The sequence below is a fragment of the Monodon monoceros genome, unplaced genomic scaffold (assembly GCF_005190385.1).
Source record: "Monodon monoceros isolate NGI ecotype Baffin Bay Population unplaced genomic scaffold, NGI_Narwhal_1 Super_Scaffold_13, whole genome shotgun sequence".
NCBI classification, from domain to species: Eukaryota; Metazoa; Chordata; class Mammalia; order Artiodactyla; family Monodontidae; genus Monodon; species Monodon monoceros.
This window is the reverse complement of record NW_021703769.1, coordinates 70,250,710-70,267,334: the sequence shown is the minus strand read 5'-3', so window position 1 is coordinate 70,267,334 and position 16,625 is coordinate 70,250,710. Positions and strand designations below refer to the sequence as shown.

The following is a 16,625-nucleotide window of genomic DNA, read 5'->3' as shown; positions in this document are numbered from 1 at the left end:
TGCCAGCAAGGTGCGGCTCAGGCCAGTCAACTTGCCCAGAGCATCCTGGTCCCCATCCAGTGACAGTGACCGCTCCCCAGGGCTTCCTGAGTGCTAGGTAGAGGGGCGGGTTCTCAGGCAGCCCTATTTAATTCTCAGAACATTGAGTGTCAAGACACTGATTCCCCCGTTTTCCTGAAGAGGAAACAGGCCCAGAGTGTTGATTTACATGCATAAGGTCAAGCAGCTGGAAATGACAAGTCTAGACTGGGGCCTGGGTCTCCTCACAGAACCTGTGCTCACACAGCCCCACTCGGGCCGAACACCATCAGCTCAATGTTTCCAGAACACTGATGTCTTCGGAGTTTTATTAACAAAAGGTACTCTAGTCCTGAGAAGAGACCGGCGTGGCTTGCACTGGGGCGAGGGGGTAGAACTTGCCGGGCCCAAGGGTGAGGCTGGGAGGTGGGAGTGCTGGTCCCAGGTCCCATTTGGCCAGGCAGAGCCTCCCTCCATTCACACTGAGGTGAGAGCCGGGAAGGGGAAGCTGGCCCCAGCTGGACTCCCAGCGGCTTAGCCAGAGCTTTGAAGCCAGAGGGGGGTAGGAGTGAAATCAAAGTGTGAAGTGGGGTGGGGGAGGCCCGAGGCAGCCATTTGGCGTGGGGGATGGGGCCAGTGGAAGTGAGGGGGCAACAGGCCTGGGGGAGGGGAACTGGAGGTTTGTGATGGAAGATGGGGAGGGAGGCAGAGGGGCTTAGCAAAGGCTCAGTACATTGGTTTGGAGCCCACATCCAGGTAAGCCCCAGGCCCAGGGTAGGGCAGAGGGAAGGGGCCGCCTTGGAGGAAGTGCGAGGCAAAGGACGCTGGGGGTGCCGCTGCTGGGTATCCTGAGCCTGGTGGCCCGGGCTGCAGCTCCAGGAAGGCAGCTGAGTAGGGGGCTGGGCGCCCAGAGTCTGGAGCCTCAGGGAAGCTGGGGTTCCTGAAGTGCAGAGAGGAATCAGAACAGGGGAGAGGGATCCCCAGCCTGGAAGAGCCCAGCCCTGTGCCCTTGTCCCACTCACCTGGTCGGAAGGTGACCAGGGGCCCCGTGGAAAGCTGCAGGGTGCAGAAGGTAGGCCTCAGCACTGGGGCCACCACAGGGAGGAGCTGGGGCCGGGGCAGCTTCCCCGGGCGCTGGGGCCTGCTCTGGATCTGACTCACGAGCGTCCCCACCCAGTGTGGAATCACAGGGACCACCCGGTGCATCTGGGGAGACAGAAGGGACAGTGTGGGCTAAGGAGGATCAGCATCTCAGGCCTGGCCCCATCACCACTGGGCCTACACTCACCACTCCCATAGGTCGCTGTGGCTACTGGCTCTGGGCCCCGCAGTTTCCTCTTCACACGGGCGTCTCGCTCCCTGGGGAACAGTGATGATGATGATTGATGGTGATGACGATGACGATAATGGTGATGGTGATGGTGGTAATAAGAGCACTTACCAGGTGCCAGGCATTTCACCCAGGGACCCTATCAGGTAGGTGCCACTTTATACCCATTTTACAGAAGAAGAAATGGAAGGCCAGAGAATTAAATGACTAGGAAATAGCAGAGCTGGGATTTATTCCCCACTTACAACTTTCTAATGGTTTCCTATTGCATTTAGAATCCATGGAGACTCCTTCCCAAGCAACAAGGCCAGGGCATGGTCTGATCCCAGCTCATGCCACCTCGTTCACTCTGCCCATCTCCACTAGCTGCCTTTCAGCCACACTCTGGAATCCCCGTCTGTCCCCTCTTCACCTGCTTTACTCCTCCTTCTTGTCTCAGTTCAAGCATAACTTCCTCAAAGGAGCCCTCCTGACTTGCCACGGCACCACACGCCCTCCCTGATAACCTTTGTCGAGAGTGATACTGTTATATTTGTTAGGGTGATCCTTGAATTAATATCTATCTCTATAGCCTGACTCTAAGTGTCTCGAGGGCAAGGGCCAGCTCTGAAGGGGTTAGTTAGAAGCCAGTGTCCTAACGAATGAAACCTTTACAGCCCACCATAACCTGGCTACCCATCACCTCTCTCACTCCACACCCACCATACCGCAGGCATGCTCCCACCTCAGGGCCCTGGCATGTTCCCAGATATCCACCTGGCTCCCTCCCATACTTCCTCCGAGTCTTTTCTCAAATGTCCGCTTAGTGAGGCATTTCCAGGCCTCTTATCTAATAAATACCTCTCTCCAGTCCTGATCCTCACTTGCTTTCTTTTCTCCTTAGAACTTACCCCTAACATATTATATATTTATTTCTCTTGTCTACTCCGCCCACTAGAGTATCATCAGTTCCATGAGGGCAAGGGCTTTGGTTTGTTCACTGTTGCATCCTCACTGCCTAGAACTGTGCCTGGCACATAAGCTGGTGCTAAATAAGTATTTGTCAAATCAGTGAGTGAATACATGCTTTTACTTACATTGTGTTCCTGGCATCCAGCACAGTGCCTGGCACACAGTGGACGATTAATAAACATTCGATGAATGAATGAATGAATGATGCCCACCTCTTACAGTTTCTGCCATTCTCCCGGAAGCCCTTGGCAAAGGGGTTGGCTGCGATCTTCAGTTGTGTGATCTGGGGGTGCACATCCAGAGTCAAAACTCCCACAGCCTGGGCAGGGCACGGCCACCCCCTCAAGCAGGGTCACTCACCCGTGGGTTCTGGTAGGCTGTCACGGAGATGAACATGGTCTCGGGGAAGCGGAAGGAGGCAACGCCCCCCCAGTGTTGGCTGCAAAGCTGGGCGGCCCGCACCAGGTGTATGCGGGGCTGATACTTATGCATGGAGTGCAAGATCAGCTGGGAGGGAAGAAACAGGAGTGACCCCCTACCCTGGTCCCACCCCCAACCCTTATCCGGGGGTCCCAGCCTGGGCCTCACGTGGCCATGGGGGTCCAGCGTGCTGTTGGTGAGCTTGACACGATGGAAAGACACAGGCTGCCGCATCCAGTGGGCACCGGTGGCAGGAGAGTCAGGATGAATGTAAACGCGGTCAGGCAGGCGGGGCTCTGCCTTGCCGCTGGGCTCCCAGCGCCGGCCCTGCCAGCGGTAGCGAGCCCCGTCCACCGGAACCACATCCAGAAGAAACAGGTAGCGGGCCTCGGGGTCCAGGCCAGTGACTGATACTCGGCAAGCAGGGAACATGCGCCTGCACAGGGGAAGAGATGGGAGAGGCCTGGAGCTACCCAGTGGCCAGCGGTGGGCACAGCACTCGCAAGAAGGCATAGCCACTGGCTCACGCAGTTGTCACAGAAAATCGAGGGATGCGGAATCAGAACTTAGAGGGCGGGATCTTAGAGCTATAAGCTTGTCTCATCCCATTTTACAGATGAGAAACAGGACCAACGGGGTCAGGTGATCTGACCAGAGTCACACAGCAGGTTAGGAGCAGAATCCGGACTCCTGACCCCTGGCCCCTCAAACTCCATTTGCAGAAGCAGGAGTGACACACTTTTCTTCTGGAAATCTTGCCAGGAGCCTTCTGCTCCCCACCCTGGTCTCCTCACTTCATCTCCAGCACCAGAATCTACAGCTGCTGGACAAACTTGCTTCAGAGAAAATAAAAAGGGGACTCACCATGCTAGTGCCTGAGCTCCTGGCCTACATAAAGACTGCACACTGACCATATCCCTGCCTCCAAGGTGACCCCCTGATCCTGGCCAGACTTCCCTGATGCTGGTCAGTGGCTGGCCCTTGACCCCAGTCATAGTCTGAATGCTGACTCTAGGCACAGACTGACCCCTGATCTAGGCCACGTACTAACTCATAACCCAGCCCGACCTTCTGCCCCCGGCCCAGACTGACCTAGGACCCTTGCCATAGGTTAGTCCCAAAACCAGCCACAGACTCCACAGACTGACCCTTGACACTTGCCACAGAATGACCCCTGGTCCAGCCACAGAAGAACCCCTGACCCAGGCCACAGTCACACTCTGAACTCAGGCAGAGCTCTAGCCTTCCTAGGAATCCCCACACGTAGCCCCATCACCGGGGACTCTGCCTTTCCCAAGAGACCCCCACCAGGAACACACTGGGTCTTCGGACCCTGGCCCAGACCCCTCACCTCCCAGCTTTGGTGATGATCATCTCTGTTCCCACGGAGTTGAACTCTTTCCACAACTCCCGGTTGTCCAGGCTCAGGCTGACTCCGGGGAGTGGATGAAGGCTCTCTGGGGCTGGAGGGGGCGCCTCAGTGCCCAGGGTTGGGGGCAGCGGGGGTAGAGGTGGGGGAGCGGCCAGAGTTCGGGGAGCAGCCTCAATCCCGGAGAGGAAGCAATCCAGTTTGGGAGTGTCCAGATCTGGAGATGGGAGGAGAATGAGCCAGCTGAGGGCCACAGCCTCCACCCCAGTTCCTACCCAGGAGCTGCTCCCACTGCTCACCAGGGTAGCGGTAGCCCTCTGCCAGGGCAGGCGGAAAGCTGGAATCTGCTCCGGGCTGGGGGGCCCCTAGGCGGTAGCCGGTCCCCAGGGAGGGGTACAACTCTCGTGGATGGTACATGGAGTAGTCCTGTCTGGCCTCAGGTCACGCTGCCTAGAGTGCCCCAGTGCTGAGAGATGCCCCCTTTATAGCTCACAGCTCAGCCCCTTCCAGACCCAGGATCACAGCCCCTCCCCTCTTTGGGGCCCTGGAGTTAGGCTGGGGTGGAGACCCCTGGGGCCTGGAAGGGGTCCGAGAGCGGGCCGGATACCTGGGTACCCTCCCCTCCCCCCCAGGCTTCATTAGCCCCGACCCCCTGCCCCCTCATTACATAATTAACTCCTCGGCCTGATTGATCCCCGGGGCTCGACAGGGACGCAGTTTGGCGCTTCCGGCCAGCTGGTCCCCGTTCCCACGGGGGGAGCCCCGGCTAGGGATAAGCTACTGAGGGGCGGGGCCTGGACCCTGGGATGGAGCCTGGAGTCCTGGGGCAGACCTTGGCGCCCCAGACTTTTCTGGCAGGTGACCCCCCCCCTTCACTTGGAGGATGAGACTTGGAGGGACGAAGCATGACTGGAGGGAAGGAGCAGGGCTGGAGGGACGCGACCAGAGCTTGCTGTTAATGCGGGGCACCGGGGACCTCGAGGAGTCCGCAGACGAGGCCTGAACTCTGGAGTCCTTCCCAGTTCCCATTCTGAAAAACCTCCAGCCTCGGCCAAGTCTCAAAAGTTTAGAGACGCCGACAGCTCGACGATCTCTGACCGCTGACGCCCGGGTTTCCCAGAAGGTCCCGCGTTGGGGAACCCTCGGAACTACACTTCCCAGCAGGCCCAGGGCCGAGGTTTGGCGCGAAGGAGACAGGCAGGTGCCGCTGGGGCCGCTGGAAGTTGTAGTTGGGACGAGGGGGGGGGCCGTGAAACCCGCGGAGCAGTTGCCTCTCAGGAGAGCTGCCCCTAGGCGGCGTCAAAACCTTTAGGCTGAGAAGATGCAGATCAGCTGAGGTCAAGGCCTAGCGAGCTAGAGTGGGCGCGGGAATCTCCACCTGCAGTGAGATCCGCCCCCGGTGCTAGAGAAGGTAGCTGAGCCCCAGGAGCGAAGGCTCCCAGCTTTGGCCGCCGTGCCTACCACCCCATGTTTCTGGGACTCAAAGGGAACAGGTCTATAGAGGCAGGCACCTGCATTTGCGTCCCCCCCTTCCCGGATTCCACGTGAGCCTGGGGCTGTCTCCACTCCATGGTTTTATTATGTACAAACGCTACAGAACAAGGGGAGCAGACACGTGTGGGGTAAGAGGTGCCCGGTGGGAGGAGAATTTCACAGGGCAGATGGTGCACTGGGGCCAAGAGAGAAGCACACAGGCCATATCTATAGGGCAGGCGGGGCAGGAAGGGGTTAAAAATGAGATCCAAGCCAGCCAGATCGCAGGGAGGTGCGGGGGTGTCGTCCACCTTGTCCACCTTCTGATCTCCCCCCAAGGTCACAGTGCATGCAATAAAATATATGTACAGGAGCTGGATCCTTCCTCTGCAGAGGCCCTGATGGTCCAGAGCTCCGTTCGGGTGAAGGGAAGCCAGTGGCGCCCCCTGGCGGCCAGACAGGGCTGGAGCCACATGCATCAGGAGCAGGGGTCAGTCCCAGCCATTGTCTTTGATCATGTGGTTGAGTTCAATGATGTACTTCCCCTCTTTGTACTTCTGGCTGCTCTCGAAGGCCTGTTCCTGAAAGGAGGGGAGAGGCTGTCATCCCTGGAGCTAGGGCCTTACCAAAAGGAATAGGGGTTGGGGAGTGGACATGATTGGCCTCATTTTACATATGAAGAAACTGTCAACCAGAGAAACCAAGCCACCCGCCCACAGACACAAAGCTGGTAAATGGTAGGGCCAGGTTTCTCACTAAGAGGGGATAGACAGAACTCTCTGAATCCTAGGTACTTTTTAAGTACTAATGTTGGCTCCAACAGAGAGGATATGGAAGGTTCTGAAAGATCCAGGGATGGACTTCCCTGGTGGCACAGTGGTTAAGAATCCGCCTGCCAATGCAGGGGACACGGGTTTGAGCCCTGGTCCGGGAAGATCCCACATGCCACGGAGCAACTAAGCCCGTGCGCCACGACTACTGAGCCTGCGCTCTAGAGTCCGCGAGCCTAGAGCCCTTGCTCCGCAACAAGTGAAGCCACCGCAACGAGAAGCCCACGCACTGCAACAAAGATTAGCCCGCCCTCGCCGCAACTAGAGAAAAGCCCGTGCACAGCAACGAAGACCCAATGCAGCCAAAAATTAATTAATCAATTTTAAAAATAATAATAAATAAGTAAAAGATCTAGGGACTACAAACTGGTAGCCTGAGGGCCAATTTTGGCCTATACATGTGTTTTGTTTGGCCAACAGAGAGTTTAATAAAAATAACTTTCAAACAGTAAAATACGGGGCAGGCCATGCTCATTCCAGTTTGCCAGACTGACCCCCTCTCCAGATCTATGTTGCCCCTTTTGCAGATCCACAGCATCTGCTTGGCCCTGCAAGCACTTGAGTTTTTGATCTCCGGATCAGGCTACTTCTTTATTTTACTGAGGTCCAGAGAGGTCAAACCACCTGTCCAGGGACACAAAGCAAATCTGTGGCAGGGCCAGGGGTGAACTCAGGTCACGGTTCTGTCTCTGCCTGGGGCATCCACCTCACAGAGGCACCACAGCTCCAAAAGATGCCTGAGGATTCCTGTCACTTGCAGTTTCCCAAGAGCATCTTCTTTTGCTGCATCTAATCTGATCCCCGTAACAATTTTGGGTGCCAGGTGGTGGCTTTATCCTCCACTGCCAGATAAGGAAATGATGCTCAGGGTGGTGAAATCAGACCCTGAACAACAGCAGTGGCAATGAGGGCAGTGGAAAAGGAGGCTCATGGACCCAAGCTCCATGTTGCTGTGGGGTCTTGGGCAACTTCTCTGATCCTCTGAATGGCAACAGAAGCTGGGGGTCAATGGTTTGGCGTTAAAAAAAAAAAAAGACAAAACGAGGATTCTGGTCCCTATTCTGTTACTTACCAGCTGTGTGACCTTGGGGAAGTTACCTAACATCTCTGGGCCTTCCTTTCTTCTTCTGTAAAGTGGAGATAATAACAGACTACCTACAGGATTGCTGTAATGAGTGAATGAGATAAGATATGCCAAGTACATAACAGTGCCTGGCACATAAGCATTCAATAAATGGTAATTCTCATTATATATCCTCATCTCTAAAATGGGAATGTTTGTGCCTGTAAGGAGAAGGATGAGTTAAGAGAAAAATTCTAAAAGCCCTTGCAGGATGTGAGAGAAGAGAACATGGTCTGGGGATGAAAAGACAGTTTGACTTGGGTGAACTGGGCCTATACAACCTGAAAGACTACCAGATGACTGCTGTGAGGAGGAAGTGATATGAGGTCAGGTCAAAGGCTACCCTGGGGTCAGAGGTCACTGACTCACATATTTCCAGCCCAAAGTGGTCTTGCAGTTTTCGCAGTGGATGTCAGCAACAGCATGGAGGCCTGTCAGCAGCACCCGCTCCTCGGCTGGCCCGCAGCCCACGTTCACCCTGTGGGGACACGGGGGCAGTCCCAGGGAGGGTCCCCACCATCACAAAGCCCGCCTCTAGCTTGTATCCTACTGTGTCTGTCCTTAGCATCCAAAAGAAAGGCGATCAAAGCTTCCTGCCCAAACCAGGGGACTCTGAGAGTCTCAGTATGATGCCAGGGGTCACAAGTCACAACAGAGGTCAGGGAAAGAAAGGGAGATTGAATACTCACACAGAGTTGAAGAGGTAGGCACGCCCCTGACTACCCTGGAAGGACTAAAGGGTGGGAGGGAAAAAGGAGAGGATGTCAGGGCTCTTGGTGGGGAGCTGCCAGGCAGCCCCTCTAGCCTCCCAGTCCAGCCCCAGCTGTGACCTGGTTACCTTGGAGATGAGGTCGTCGTGGTTGGCCAGGTGAGCACGGCAGTGGGCACAGCTATACCTCCGGTGACAATCATCCAAGTAGGCCTGAAACGTCTTGGGCTTTGAAATCCGCACCATGGCGGGGGCCGGGGGCAGTGGCCCCACGCGGGGAGCGGCCCACGGGGAGCAGAGGGAGCCCAGTGCCTGCAGCGGAGGGAGTGGGCTGTCAGGACCCGGGCCACACACATGCAGGCATGCCCTGGACCACGGGGACTCTCTCTGTCACACTTGGCTGCTTTCTCCTCTCCCCAGAGCCAGCAACCTCTCCAGGGGCCAGAGCTATCTGAGTTTTGACTCACTGAGGAGTGCTCAAGTTGCATCAATGGGGAAACTGAGGCTAGGAGGAGCCCAAGATGAGTCACCCACCTACTTTCAGCCTCACCCCCGCTGACCTGGCAACTGAAGCTGGAGGAAGGGGCTCTAGAGTGGATGAGCTGTCAGTTCTCCGTTTAGGGGGAACATGGAGGGGGTTAGAAATTGTATGGTCCTTAAGACCTCAGCTGAACTGCCGGAGGTGGGGACGACTTCACTTGAGGCACAGGGAGTTCACCTGGGGAGAGGATGCCTCACCCTCCTGGAGAAGGCAGGAGGCCTCAGTGAAGGTGGAGGGTCACCTAGGAGGGGACGGGCTCTTACCTGGGGGCGCTGAGGCCTTGTTTATGCCGAGGGGATCTTACCTGCATCGCGGAGCCTTACCTGAGACCCTGGGGCTCACCTGGGGCGCGGGGACGAGGGGCGGGCGCCGGGAGGGGGAAGGGGGCAGTGCTCGCCGCGGGACCGCGGGGCGACGCGCAACCCTGACTTTGCGGGCCTCACCTCGCCTGGGCGCGCGGGGGTCCAGTCCGCCGGGGTGGCCTGGCCTGCGAGTGGGGGGCGCTCCTGGTGGGCGCCGTCCCCCCCCCCACCCCGGCCCGGGTTCGCAGCCTCCGCGACTTGTTTACACCGAGACCAGCTGCTGCCGCCGCTGCGGCGGGAGGGGGAGGGGGACAGCCTCTGGTCCCGGCGGCCGCTGTGGCCAATCGGCGTGCAGTATGCAAATGAGGGGGGCGCGTCACACAGCGGCCAGCGCAGGCCTGGGCTGCCCTTCCCCCCCTGCTCCTGGCTCAGGCCAGTCCGGAAATGCGGCTGCGGCCCGAAACCCAGGCGGCTGGCCCCACGGCCGGGGCCTGGTAGCCCCCTTTTCCTCCCGCGGTCCTCGAAGGGACGAGAATCTGAGGTACCTGACCTGACGTAGGGTTAGGAAGGAGATGGTGTCTGGACGCACGACCCCGGGAAATAATAGTCATAATTATCTGCGTTTACCCACCGCCCGTGCCCCACTCCCTTAATCCCCACAGCAGTCCTAGGAGGTAGCTTCTGCTATTGTTCCCATTTTACCGGGAAACTGAGGTCCACAGAGGTCTAGCAGCTCTCCAAAGCTTATCCAGCTGATAAGAGGTAAGGCTGAGATTCTCACTTTGGCCCGATTCCGTGGTTCTTGCCACAGCATCAGGCCCAGGTTCTTGGATGGGAAGAGCTAAAGGTATCCATCCGTGTTAGAACCCTGGGAGCCAGAGCCTCAGAACAAGCCGATTCCTACTGTTGTGCATCACCTCCTCCTGGCAGTCTCCTGATGTCCTGCCCATCCAGGCTGGGTTAGGTGTCTTTCCCTCTCACCTCTGAACTGGGTTGAAAATGACAATGTCCATTTAAACACGTGCCTGCCATGCTAGGCTTGTCTTGTTCCCTGCACTGGCCCCAGTACCCAGCCTGGCCTATAGTTAATAACTTCTTTGTTTAATATGTGATTCATTAAATGAATAAGGTAGTAGGGCTAACGAGGGTTGAGGAATTCGAGAAGCTTCTGGAGTGGGACACCTGGTAATGGAAGGTTGGAATGGCTGAGGTAGCAAATGGGCCAGCCATGCCCATCCTCTGAAGCCAGGTGATGTGGCTTACAGGGGCAAGGCAAGTCTCTTGCTGTGTGCTTGGGGCTCTTAATGTCCTCAGGAGAATGGAACCATTGTCTGTGGCTCTGAAGGGGCAGGGGGCCTTGCAAGGGACATTCCTGAGGAGAGTGGAGGCCAGGTTGGCACAGGGTGTGGCATTACTCTGGGTCTGGAATGTGGTAGAACCAGTGGGTCAGGGTGGTTAGGGCCTCAGACTCTAGCCCTCAGCGGGCCTCTTCTGCCACAAGCTGCCATCTTTGTAGTCTTCTAGAATATAACCCCTCACACCTTCCCCGACTCCCCAAGCACAAAGACGTGACTGAAAAGAATACATTTATTGGGGAAGAGAAATAGAGGAGAGGGTGAGCACCTCTGGGTTAGGAGGCCGGGGCAGGTGGTCCATGGTTGTCCAGGTAGCGCCTCAGGGCTGTCGGGTAATCAGTTATGACGCCAGTGGCCCCCAGGCGGAAGGCCACTTCAAAATCTGACTCTTCATTAAGGCACCAAAATACCACCTAGTGGGGAGGGAGGGGCTTGTAGTTTCCCAACAAGTTTACCTAGCGCTTCCCCTTGTATCCAGATGCTGGGAGCTCTCCTCCTCTGTGGAGACCTCCCAGCAGTGCTATGCTGGAGCTGACTGTCACATTTTCAGGAATTTTGAAAACTGGTTATTAAATACAGTCATTATTAAGTATTACATTACATAAACATACAATTCAATAAATTATATTAAAAACAAAGGTAATAAATACTCAAAACTCATCACTTCCTAATTATTTTACCACATTTTACTGTTACCCATGTTCTGGAGGTTATCTACATCTATCGAATGTATAAGACGGAAATAGTATATAATGGTGTGCTACCACACCACACATCTCTTCCCCACTCTGTTCTGTGAATTCATGTTGGTAGCCTGAAATTAGCCAAGGTGGGAGTATATACAACAGGGAAATTACCTAATGTTCAAATCAAGGGGTTTCTTTCCCCCTGGGACAGCTGGTAGTGGAATGTTTACCAGCCTGCCTCCCAGCCTGCCTCCCAGCCTGCCCATATCCTGCTGCTCTACATCTTCCCTGCCTTCTGAGTCCTCTCCTGTGGGCACTGAAGTAGGCTGAGCTGGTATTTGTACCCTGGGCTAAGTCACTGGATGGACATCTCAGTTTCTTAATTTCACAAATGAGAGTGATGGTCTATCCTCCCAGTGTTACGGTGAAGACCGTGGAGCAGGAGGCCTGACCTGAAAGAGCTATGTCATCCCCATGCCTTGCTCACCCCAACATCCAATCAGTGGCCGAGTCCGGCCCGTCTGTGACTTAACCCTTCCATCCATCCCCGCTGCTGCCACCTAAGCCTCAGTCCTGTCAGTGGCAGCATCAGGTGCCTAGTGAGACTCTGCTTCCACACTGGCCCCCACAATCCCTTCTCCACGTGGTGGCCAGAGTGGCCCTCACTCGACAAGGCTTAATTGAATCAGGTCTCTCGCCTGCTTAAGGCCCTCAAAAGCTTCCCTCTCCTTTGGGCTGAAGTCCAGGTTCCTTACTGAGGTTCACAGGCTGCCTGCCGCAGCCTCTCCTGCCTTCTCCAGCTCCCCTGGTGCCACTTCCTCCAGACTGCAGCCTGGTGGGACCCCTCTCAGTTCCTCTGCTGGCCTCTTGCTTCTCATGACCTTCCCACATGCTGAGCCTCCTGCTGAGATGCTCTCTCTTTCCCCTCCCTGCCAGCCGGCTCCTCACTGCTTCTAGAAGGCCTTCTCTGACCCCACAGACCACAGCACTCTTCTTCCTTTCTGTCCACTGGCTGCCCCTGCGATGCCTGCTTTTCCTCATCCTCTGCCCCTGATGGTAAGCTCCCTGCTCCTTCCCTGGGACCACGGTGCCTGGAACTGTGTTCTCAACACAGTCAGTTCCCAACAAAGGTTTGCTAATTAAATGACCTGGTCAGAGCTGATGCTCAGTAGGTTGGAGGAGGGGGGGTGGCCTGGGCTGGTCTTCCCCTTTTCTGGTCTCTTCCCAGCCCCTCTCATCAGGGATCAGGACAGTTCAATACATCATCATTATCGTAACGGCTAGCCTTTATCAAGCCCTTACTAAGTATCGGCTACATATCCAGAAGAATTAAATATATCATTATCCCCATTTTACAGATGAAGAAACTGAGACTCAGAAGGTGATCTGTCCAAGTGACCCAGCCAGTTAATAAAAGAGCTGTGACTGGAATGTCGTGCTGGGCCCACACTGTGAACAACCCACTTGCTCACCTGCACCCCTCGCTGCTCCAGGTGTTGGATCAGACTTTTCCTCATGATGAGCCTGGTGGGGGGCGGGGTAGCAAAGGCTGTGATGAGAGGGGACTAAGGAGAAGGGCGGGTCTCTGTGGGATCCCTCCACCTAGCCTTCTCGCCCACCTCACCATTTGGAAACCACAGCCGCCAGCTGATTCAGCCCAGAGCAGGAAAATGGGAAGTAGGTCCTGTGGAGAGGTGGTGTCGTGGTCAGCCCCTTGGGTCTCTCTCTGTCACAGGGGTGGGGTGGGGGTGGTAGTGACCGCCCCCCCCAACCCGTATAACCCTATTCCCTCTAGAAGAACCTTTGCGGCTGCCCAGAGGAACAAGTCACCCATTGCTCAGTGACTTCCTACTCCGGTATCCTTGACTCCATGCTTTGAGGGTGTGCCCCTCCCCTCACCGTTTTACAGAAGAAGAAACTGAGTCTTGGAGAACTAAAGTGACTTGCCCGAGGTCACACAGCAAATCCATGGTGGGGCCAGGGCCAGGACCCAGCTTGATTCCCAAACCGTATACGCAGCTAGAGGTCCTCCTGGTTAGGCCTGACCAACTTCCTGAGACCAGACAGCATTTTATTCGGTCGGCTACTTGTCCCTAACTGTTCCACTCCAGAGTGACTTTATTTATGTTTTTTTAATGATGAATTTTTTTTTGTTGTTGTTATTGTCATTTTTTGTTTTGTTTTGTTTTGTTTGGCTGTGCTGTGAGGCATGCGGCATCTTAGTTCCCTGACCAGGGACTGAACCCGTGCCCCCTGCAGTGGAAGAGTGGAGTCCTAACCACTGGACCTCCAGGGAAATCCCGGGGTGACCTTAGAGGCTTTCACAGTGTCCCAGGGCAGGCTCTGCTGTGTGACCTTGGGCAAATTACAGAACCTCTCTGAGCCTCAGATTCTCCATGGGGGTCATGATTCCTGTTATCTCCTGAGGGTGCTGCAAGGTAAGGCTCAAATAAACTAAAGGATGTGAAAACACCTTGCAAACACCATATAAAAAGTTAGGTATACCAAGTTTGTAGTATAATGATCTCTTTGTGGCAAGGGATGATGGGGGCTGGCTGGGAGCTTCCCTCAGGACGACAGAGGGGAGCAGAAAGCACTGGGGCCGCCACAGAGGAGGTCTCAGAAGGCAAAGGGAGGCTCCTGGCCTGAGAGCTGGTGAAGTATCCAAATTCCTGATACTTTGCCCAGCTGTTACTTTGTTAATCCTTGTCCCCAAGCAGGAAAATGCTTGCCTTTCTGTTTGAGAATCAGAGTGATGCTGTAATTAATAAATATTTGTCTTCCCACCCAGACTGTAAGCTCATGAAGGGCCTCTCCCCACCCACATTGGTCTTATTTACTAGTGTAAGTGCACCTGAAACAGAGTAGGCATTCAATAACTCTTTGTTGGATGACTAGATGAACAAATGAACCCTTGTCCTAAAACTCCACCCACATCAACGCACATTTGCATAGGATTTCAGGGGGTTCGTGTCCCCTTTAGTATTCATGAATGCTTGGTGAGACCACTGTCTTCAAAGGACCCCGGATGGGAGATTATCCTTGAGGGTAGCCAGGGAGCTGGGGACACTGGATCTCCTGCTCCACACGGGACCCTGCACAAGGGGGTTTGAAGTGGGGGGTGTTTTTTGCTTTTTTTTTAAACTTTTAATTTTATGTTGCAACATAATTGATTAACAATGTTGTTTTAGTTTCCGGTGTAGGGTGGAGGGGGTGTTTTTGAGGACAGAAGTCTGGGGGAGAATGAGGAAGGGAGACGGGGACCCTGTAGGTACCTGTTGATGATGGTGGGCAGGAAAGAGATGAGGAACCTCTCAGGGATCGAGATGAAGGGCAGCAGCCCCAGGTAATAGAGCAGCAGCACCCAGAATCCTCGGCTTATTGTGAAGGCGGTGGGCATCTCAGGGTTCTGGAAGCCAAGGGGAAGTGAGAAAGGGGATCAGTCTGCTCCTGCGGAAGCGGAGAGGAGGCTTGGGCTGCACAGTTTTCAACATTCAGGAAACCCTACTACCTGCAGGATCAAAGCCACATCTTGGCCCAGCGTTCCAAGCCCAGAGCCCGCTCCTGTCCCTCTGGCATGCCTTTGCTCACACACCTTCCCCACCTCCCCCGCTCTCCAAATCCCACCCCTGGAGACCCTGCTCAGGGCTCCTGCAGAACCCCCAGACCCCTCTGGCCTAAGCCCGTTTGGGAGGGGCAGTGGGCGCAGGGAGGGATAAGGGACTCACAGCGGCCTTGCACTTCTTCATGACTGAGCTCTTCTCCGAGGCCCAGATGGTGATTTCATCGCGTTCATAGTGCCTCACCAGGCCCGCTATCTGGGAGGAGGAGGAGGTGATGGGGAGTCAGGCCTCCATCCAACCCTGGGCCCTCGCCCACACCTGCCCACAGCACCACCTTGCAAATGAGCTCTTCATTTTCCTCTTTGACCTCCACGCTCATGGGCATCCGCGGAAACCTCCGGAACACGTCCTCCAGACGCACCATGTGCCTGTCTGACCCGTGTGCAAAGCGGCCTGAGGGGTTGTGGGAAGAAGGATCAGAGAAGGATTGCTGGGGTGGGGGGCTGCAAGCCTGGGGGGTGGGCATGGGTCCCAAAGGGGAAAAGAGGGCAGGAGGTTGAGGCCGTGACCCCACTCCAGCTGGCTCAGCCCGGCGCTGACAGCCCACACGCTCACCCGGCGAGAAGTAAACCTCCAGCTCTTCCTTGTAGAGGGGCAGCTCCTATAGGGAGAGCAGGGAGCATGTCACCAGGAGTCACGCGTGGAGGCACGGTGGTTCTCTGGGCACGGTTGGGGTGCTGGGGCAAGGCCCACCTCAAAGTCCAGGCTGCCCACATCCCTGTTCACGCCTGACTGGCGGGACAGGTTCTTGTCGTGTGACACCACCACCACGCCATCCCGAGTCAGCTGGCAGTCAACCTCCAGGAGGTCGGCTCTCTGGGCCACGGCGCTACGGGAGCGAAGGTCAGTGAGTGGCCGAGGGATGGGGGATGCGCCAGACAGCAGGGCGGTGGGGGTGTTTAGGGGAACGTGAGGCAGTTCTGGCCGGATGTGCAGGCTGTGCCCTGCACGACTCCAGGGGGCTCCAGTCACCCAGAGCAGGAAGTGAACGGCGCCCCTTAGCGTCACGCCTCGCACAGCTGGCACAACCTTACCCGGCAGCTTGGCTAGTCAGGTGGACTCACTTTTCCATGGCCTCCATGGTGTTCTCCAGGCGCTCTCCAGATCCTGTGTGGGGCATCCAGGGTGGGTTCCCGCGGCCGGGCCCCGCCCCCTGGCCCCGCCCCCTGCCTCATCAGCCCCAGGCAGGCCGGGTTGAGCAGCCTCTTCTTCCCTGTTCACATCCTGCCCTGCCACCCGGCTCTCCGCCCACCTCGAACTCTGCCCTCCTTTAACATCCTGCCCTTTGGACCTACCCCTCTCTGCTGTCCACCCTGGCACCTGCCTTGCTATCCTCACTCCATCCTCAGAAGCTCCCACCCCGTCTACCCCAGCCCAGCTCACCTCCCCGGTGGGCCCCCAGGCGGGGACAGAAGGCTGAAACCCAGGGCGTATGCAGCAGGCGAGGTCGGCGCAGGAAGAAGATGGAGAGCATGACATAGCTGCTCAGGGCGGGCAGGGCGTAGTACAGCAGAGGGCTCATGGCCGCGCCGCTGCTTCAGGCCCTGGCTGCCGCAAGCCGAGCCATTCCCGATGGGCTGTGTTGCCTCGCTGACTGCCCGGCTGATGTAGGCTGGCTCCACCACCGGCTGCCACCACACCCCTTGGGACCTGCTGAGCCTGCTTCTGGCCTGAGGCCAGACTGCAGGGCTCAGCTGGGGTTGGGGTAGAGGCAGGAGTAGAGGCCAGGCAGCTCTGGCCCGCGTACCCCCAGGCCCTTCACACACCCCAGAATCCCTCTCTCCGTGGCCACACTGGGGAATCAAGTCCCCCCCCCGCCCCCCACCAGCTCTGCTACAACACTCCCCCTTCCCACTGGTATGTGCGCCCAGGGTATGTAACATGCCACCCCTTGC

General features: G+C 56.4%; 3 protein-coding genes across 6 annotated transcripts; all 3 read right to left on the bottom strand.

The window, feature by feature from the left end:
• Nucleotides 1-163: 163 nt before the first annotated feature.
• On the bottom strand, nt 164-4,694 carry TBX6 (T-box 6). Of its 2 annotated transcripts, XM_029220913.1 has the most exons (8): nt 4,388-4,694; nt 4,071-4,305; nt 2,888-3,155; nt 2,660-2,806; nt 2,512-2,582; nt 1,307-1,377; nt 1,041-1,224; nt 164-958 (listed from the first exon to the last, which is right to left on the bottom strand). In XM_029220913.1, the coding sequence occupies exons 1-8, from the start codon at nt 4,503-4,505 to the stop codon at nt 745-747; spliced, it is 1,308 nt and encodes a 435-aa protein (XP_029076746.1). In that variant the 5' UTR covers nt 4,506-4,694; the 3' UTR covers nt 164-744. The 2 variants fall into 2 exon arrangements, with proteins under 2 accessions (XP_029076746.1, XP_029076745.1); XM_029220912.1 differs by having other exon boundaries at nt 2,660-3,155.
• A 951-nt stretch (nt 4,695-5,645) lies between these two features.
• YPEL3 (yippee like 3) lies at nt 5,646-9,369 on the bottom strand. The gene is made up of 5 exons (XM_029222241.1): nt 9,208-9,369; nt 8,353-8,535; nt 8,204-8,247; nt 7,884-7,992; nt 5,646-6,142 (listed from the first exon to the last, which is right to left on the bottom strand). Exons 2-5 carry the CDS (start codon nt 8,467-8,469, stop codon nt 6,053-6,055), a joined length of 360 nt encoding a protein of 119 aa, XP_029078074.1. The 5' UTR covers nt 8,470-8,535; nt 9,208-9,369; the 3' UTR covers nt 5,646-6,052.
• A 1,274-nt stretch (nt 9,370-10,643) lies between these two features.
• Nucleotides 10,644-16,511, bottom strand: GDPD3 (glycerophosphodiester phosphodiesterase domain containing 3). Of its 3 annotated transcripts, none has more exons than XM_029221613.1 (10): nt 16,114-16,511; nt 15,795-15,837; nt 15,424-15,559; nt 15,286-15,331; nt 15,005-15,123; nt 14,836-14,925; nt 14,383-14,516; nt 12,732-12,791; nt 12,580-12,631; nt 10,644-10,834 (listed from the first exon to the last, which is right to left on the bottom strand). In XM_029221613.1, the coding sequence occupies exons 1-10, from the start codon at nt 16,250-16,252 to the stop codon at nt 10,697-10,699; spliced, it is 957 nt and encodes a 318-aa protein (XP_029077446.1). In that variant the 5' UTR covers nt 16,253-16,511; the 3' UTR covers nt 10,644-10,696. The 3 variants fall into 3 exon arrangements, 2 of the variants coding, with proteins under 2 accessions (XP_029077446.1, XP_029077445.1); XR_003793281.1 differs by having other exon boundaries at nt 10,659-10,834; nt 12,727-12,791; XM_029221612.1 differs by having other exon boundaries at nt 10,646-10,834; nt 15,005-15,331.
• Between the last annotated feature and the right edge of the window lie 114 nt (nt 16,512-16,625).

Coding starts and splice junctions, on each gene's coding strand:
- TBX6 (XM_029220912.1), bottom strand. CDS start 4,505: ATGTACCATCCACGAGAGTTGTACCCCTCCCTGGGGACCGGCTACCGC. Junction 2,583..2,659: donor CAGCCTACCAGAACCCACGG/GTGAGTGACCCT, acceptor GTGCACCCCCAG/ATCACACAACTGAAGATCGC. Junction 1,225..1,306: donor CACAGCGACCTATGGGAGTG/GTGAGTGTAGGC, acceptor CTGTCTCCCCAG/ATGCACCGGGTGGTCCCTGT.
- YPEL3 (XM_029222241.1), bottom strand. CDS start 8,469: ATGGTGCGGATTTCAAAGCCCAAGACGTTTCAGGCCTACTTGGATGAT. Junction 7,993..8,203: donor GCCTACCTCTTCAACTCTGT/GTGAGTATTCAA, acceptor GTGTCCCCACAG/GGTGAACGTGGGCTGCGGGC. Junction 6,143..7,883: donor CCACTTTGGGCTGGAAATAT/GTGAGTCAGTGA, acceptor CCCTCCTTTCAG/GAACAGGCCTTCGAGAGCAG.
- GDPD3 (XM_029221612.1), bottom strand. CDS start 16,252: ATGAGCCCTCTGCTGTACTACGCCCTGCCCGCCCTGAGCAGCTATGTC. Junction 15,838..16,113: donor CCTGGGGGCCCACCGGGGAG/GTGAGCTGGGCT, acceptor TGCCCCACACAG/GATCTGGAGAGCGCCTGGAG. Junction 10,835..12,579: donor TGGAGCAGCGAGGGGTGCAG/GTGAGCAAGTGG, acceptor CCTCCCCACTAG/GTGGTATTTTGGTGCCTTAA.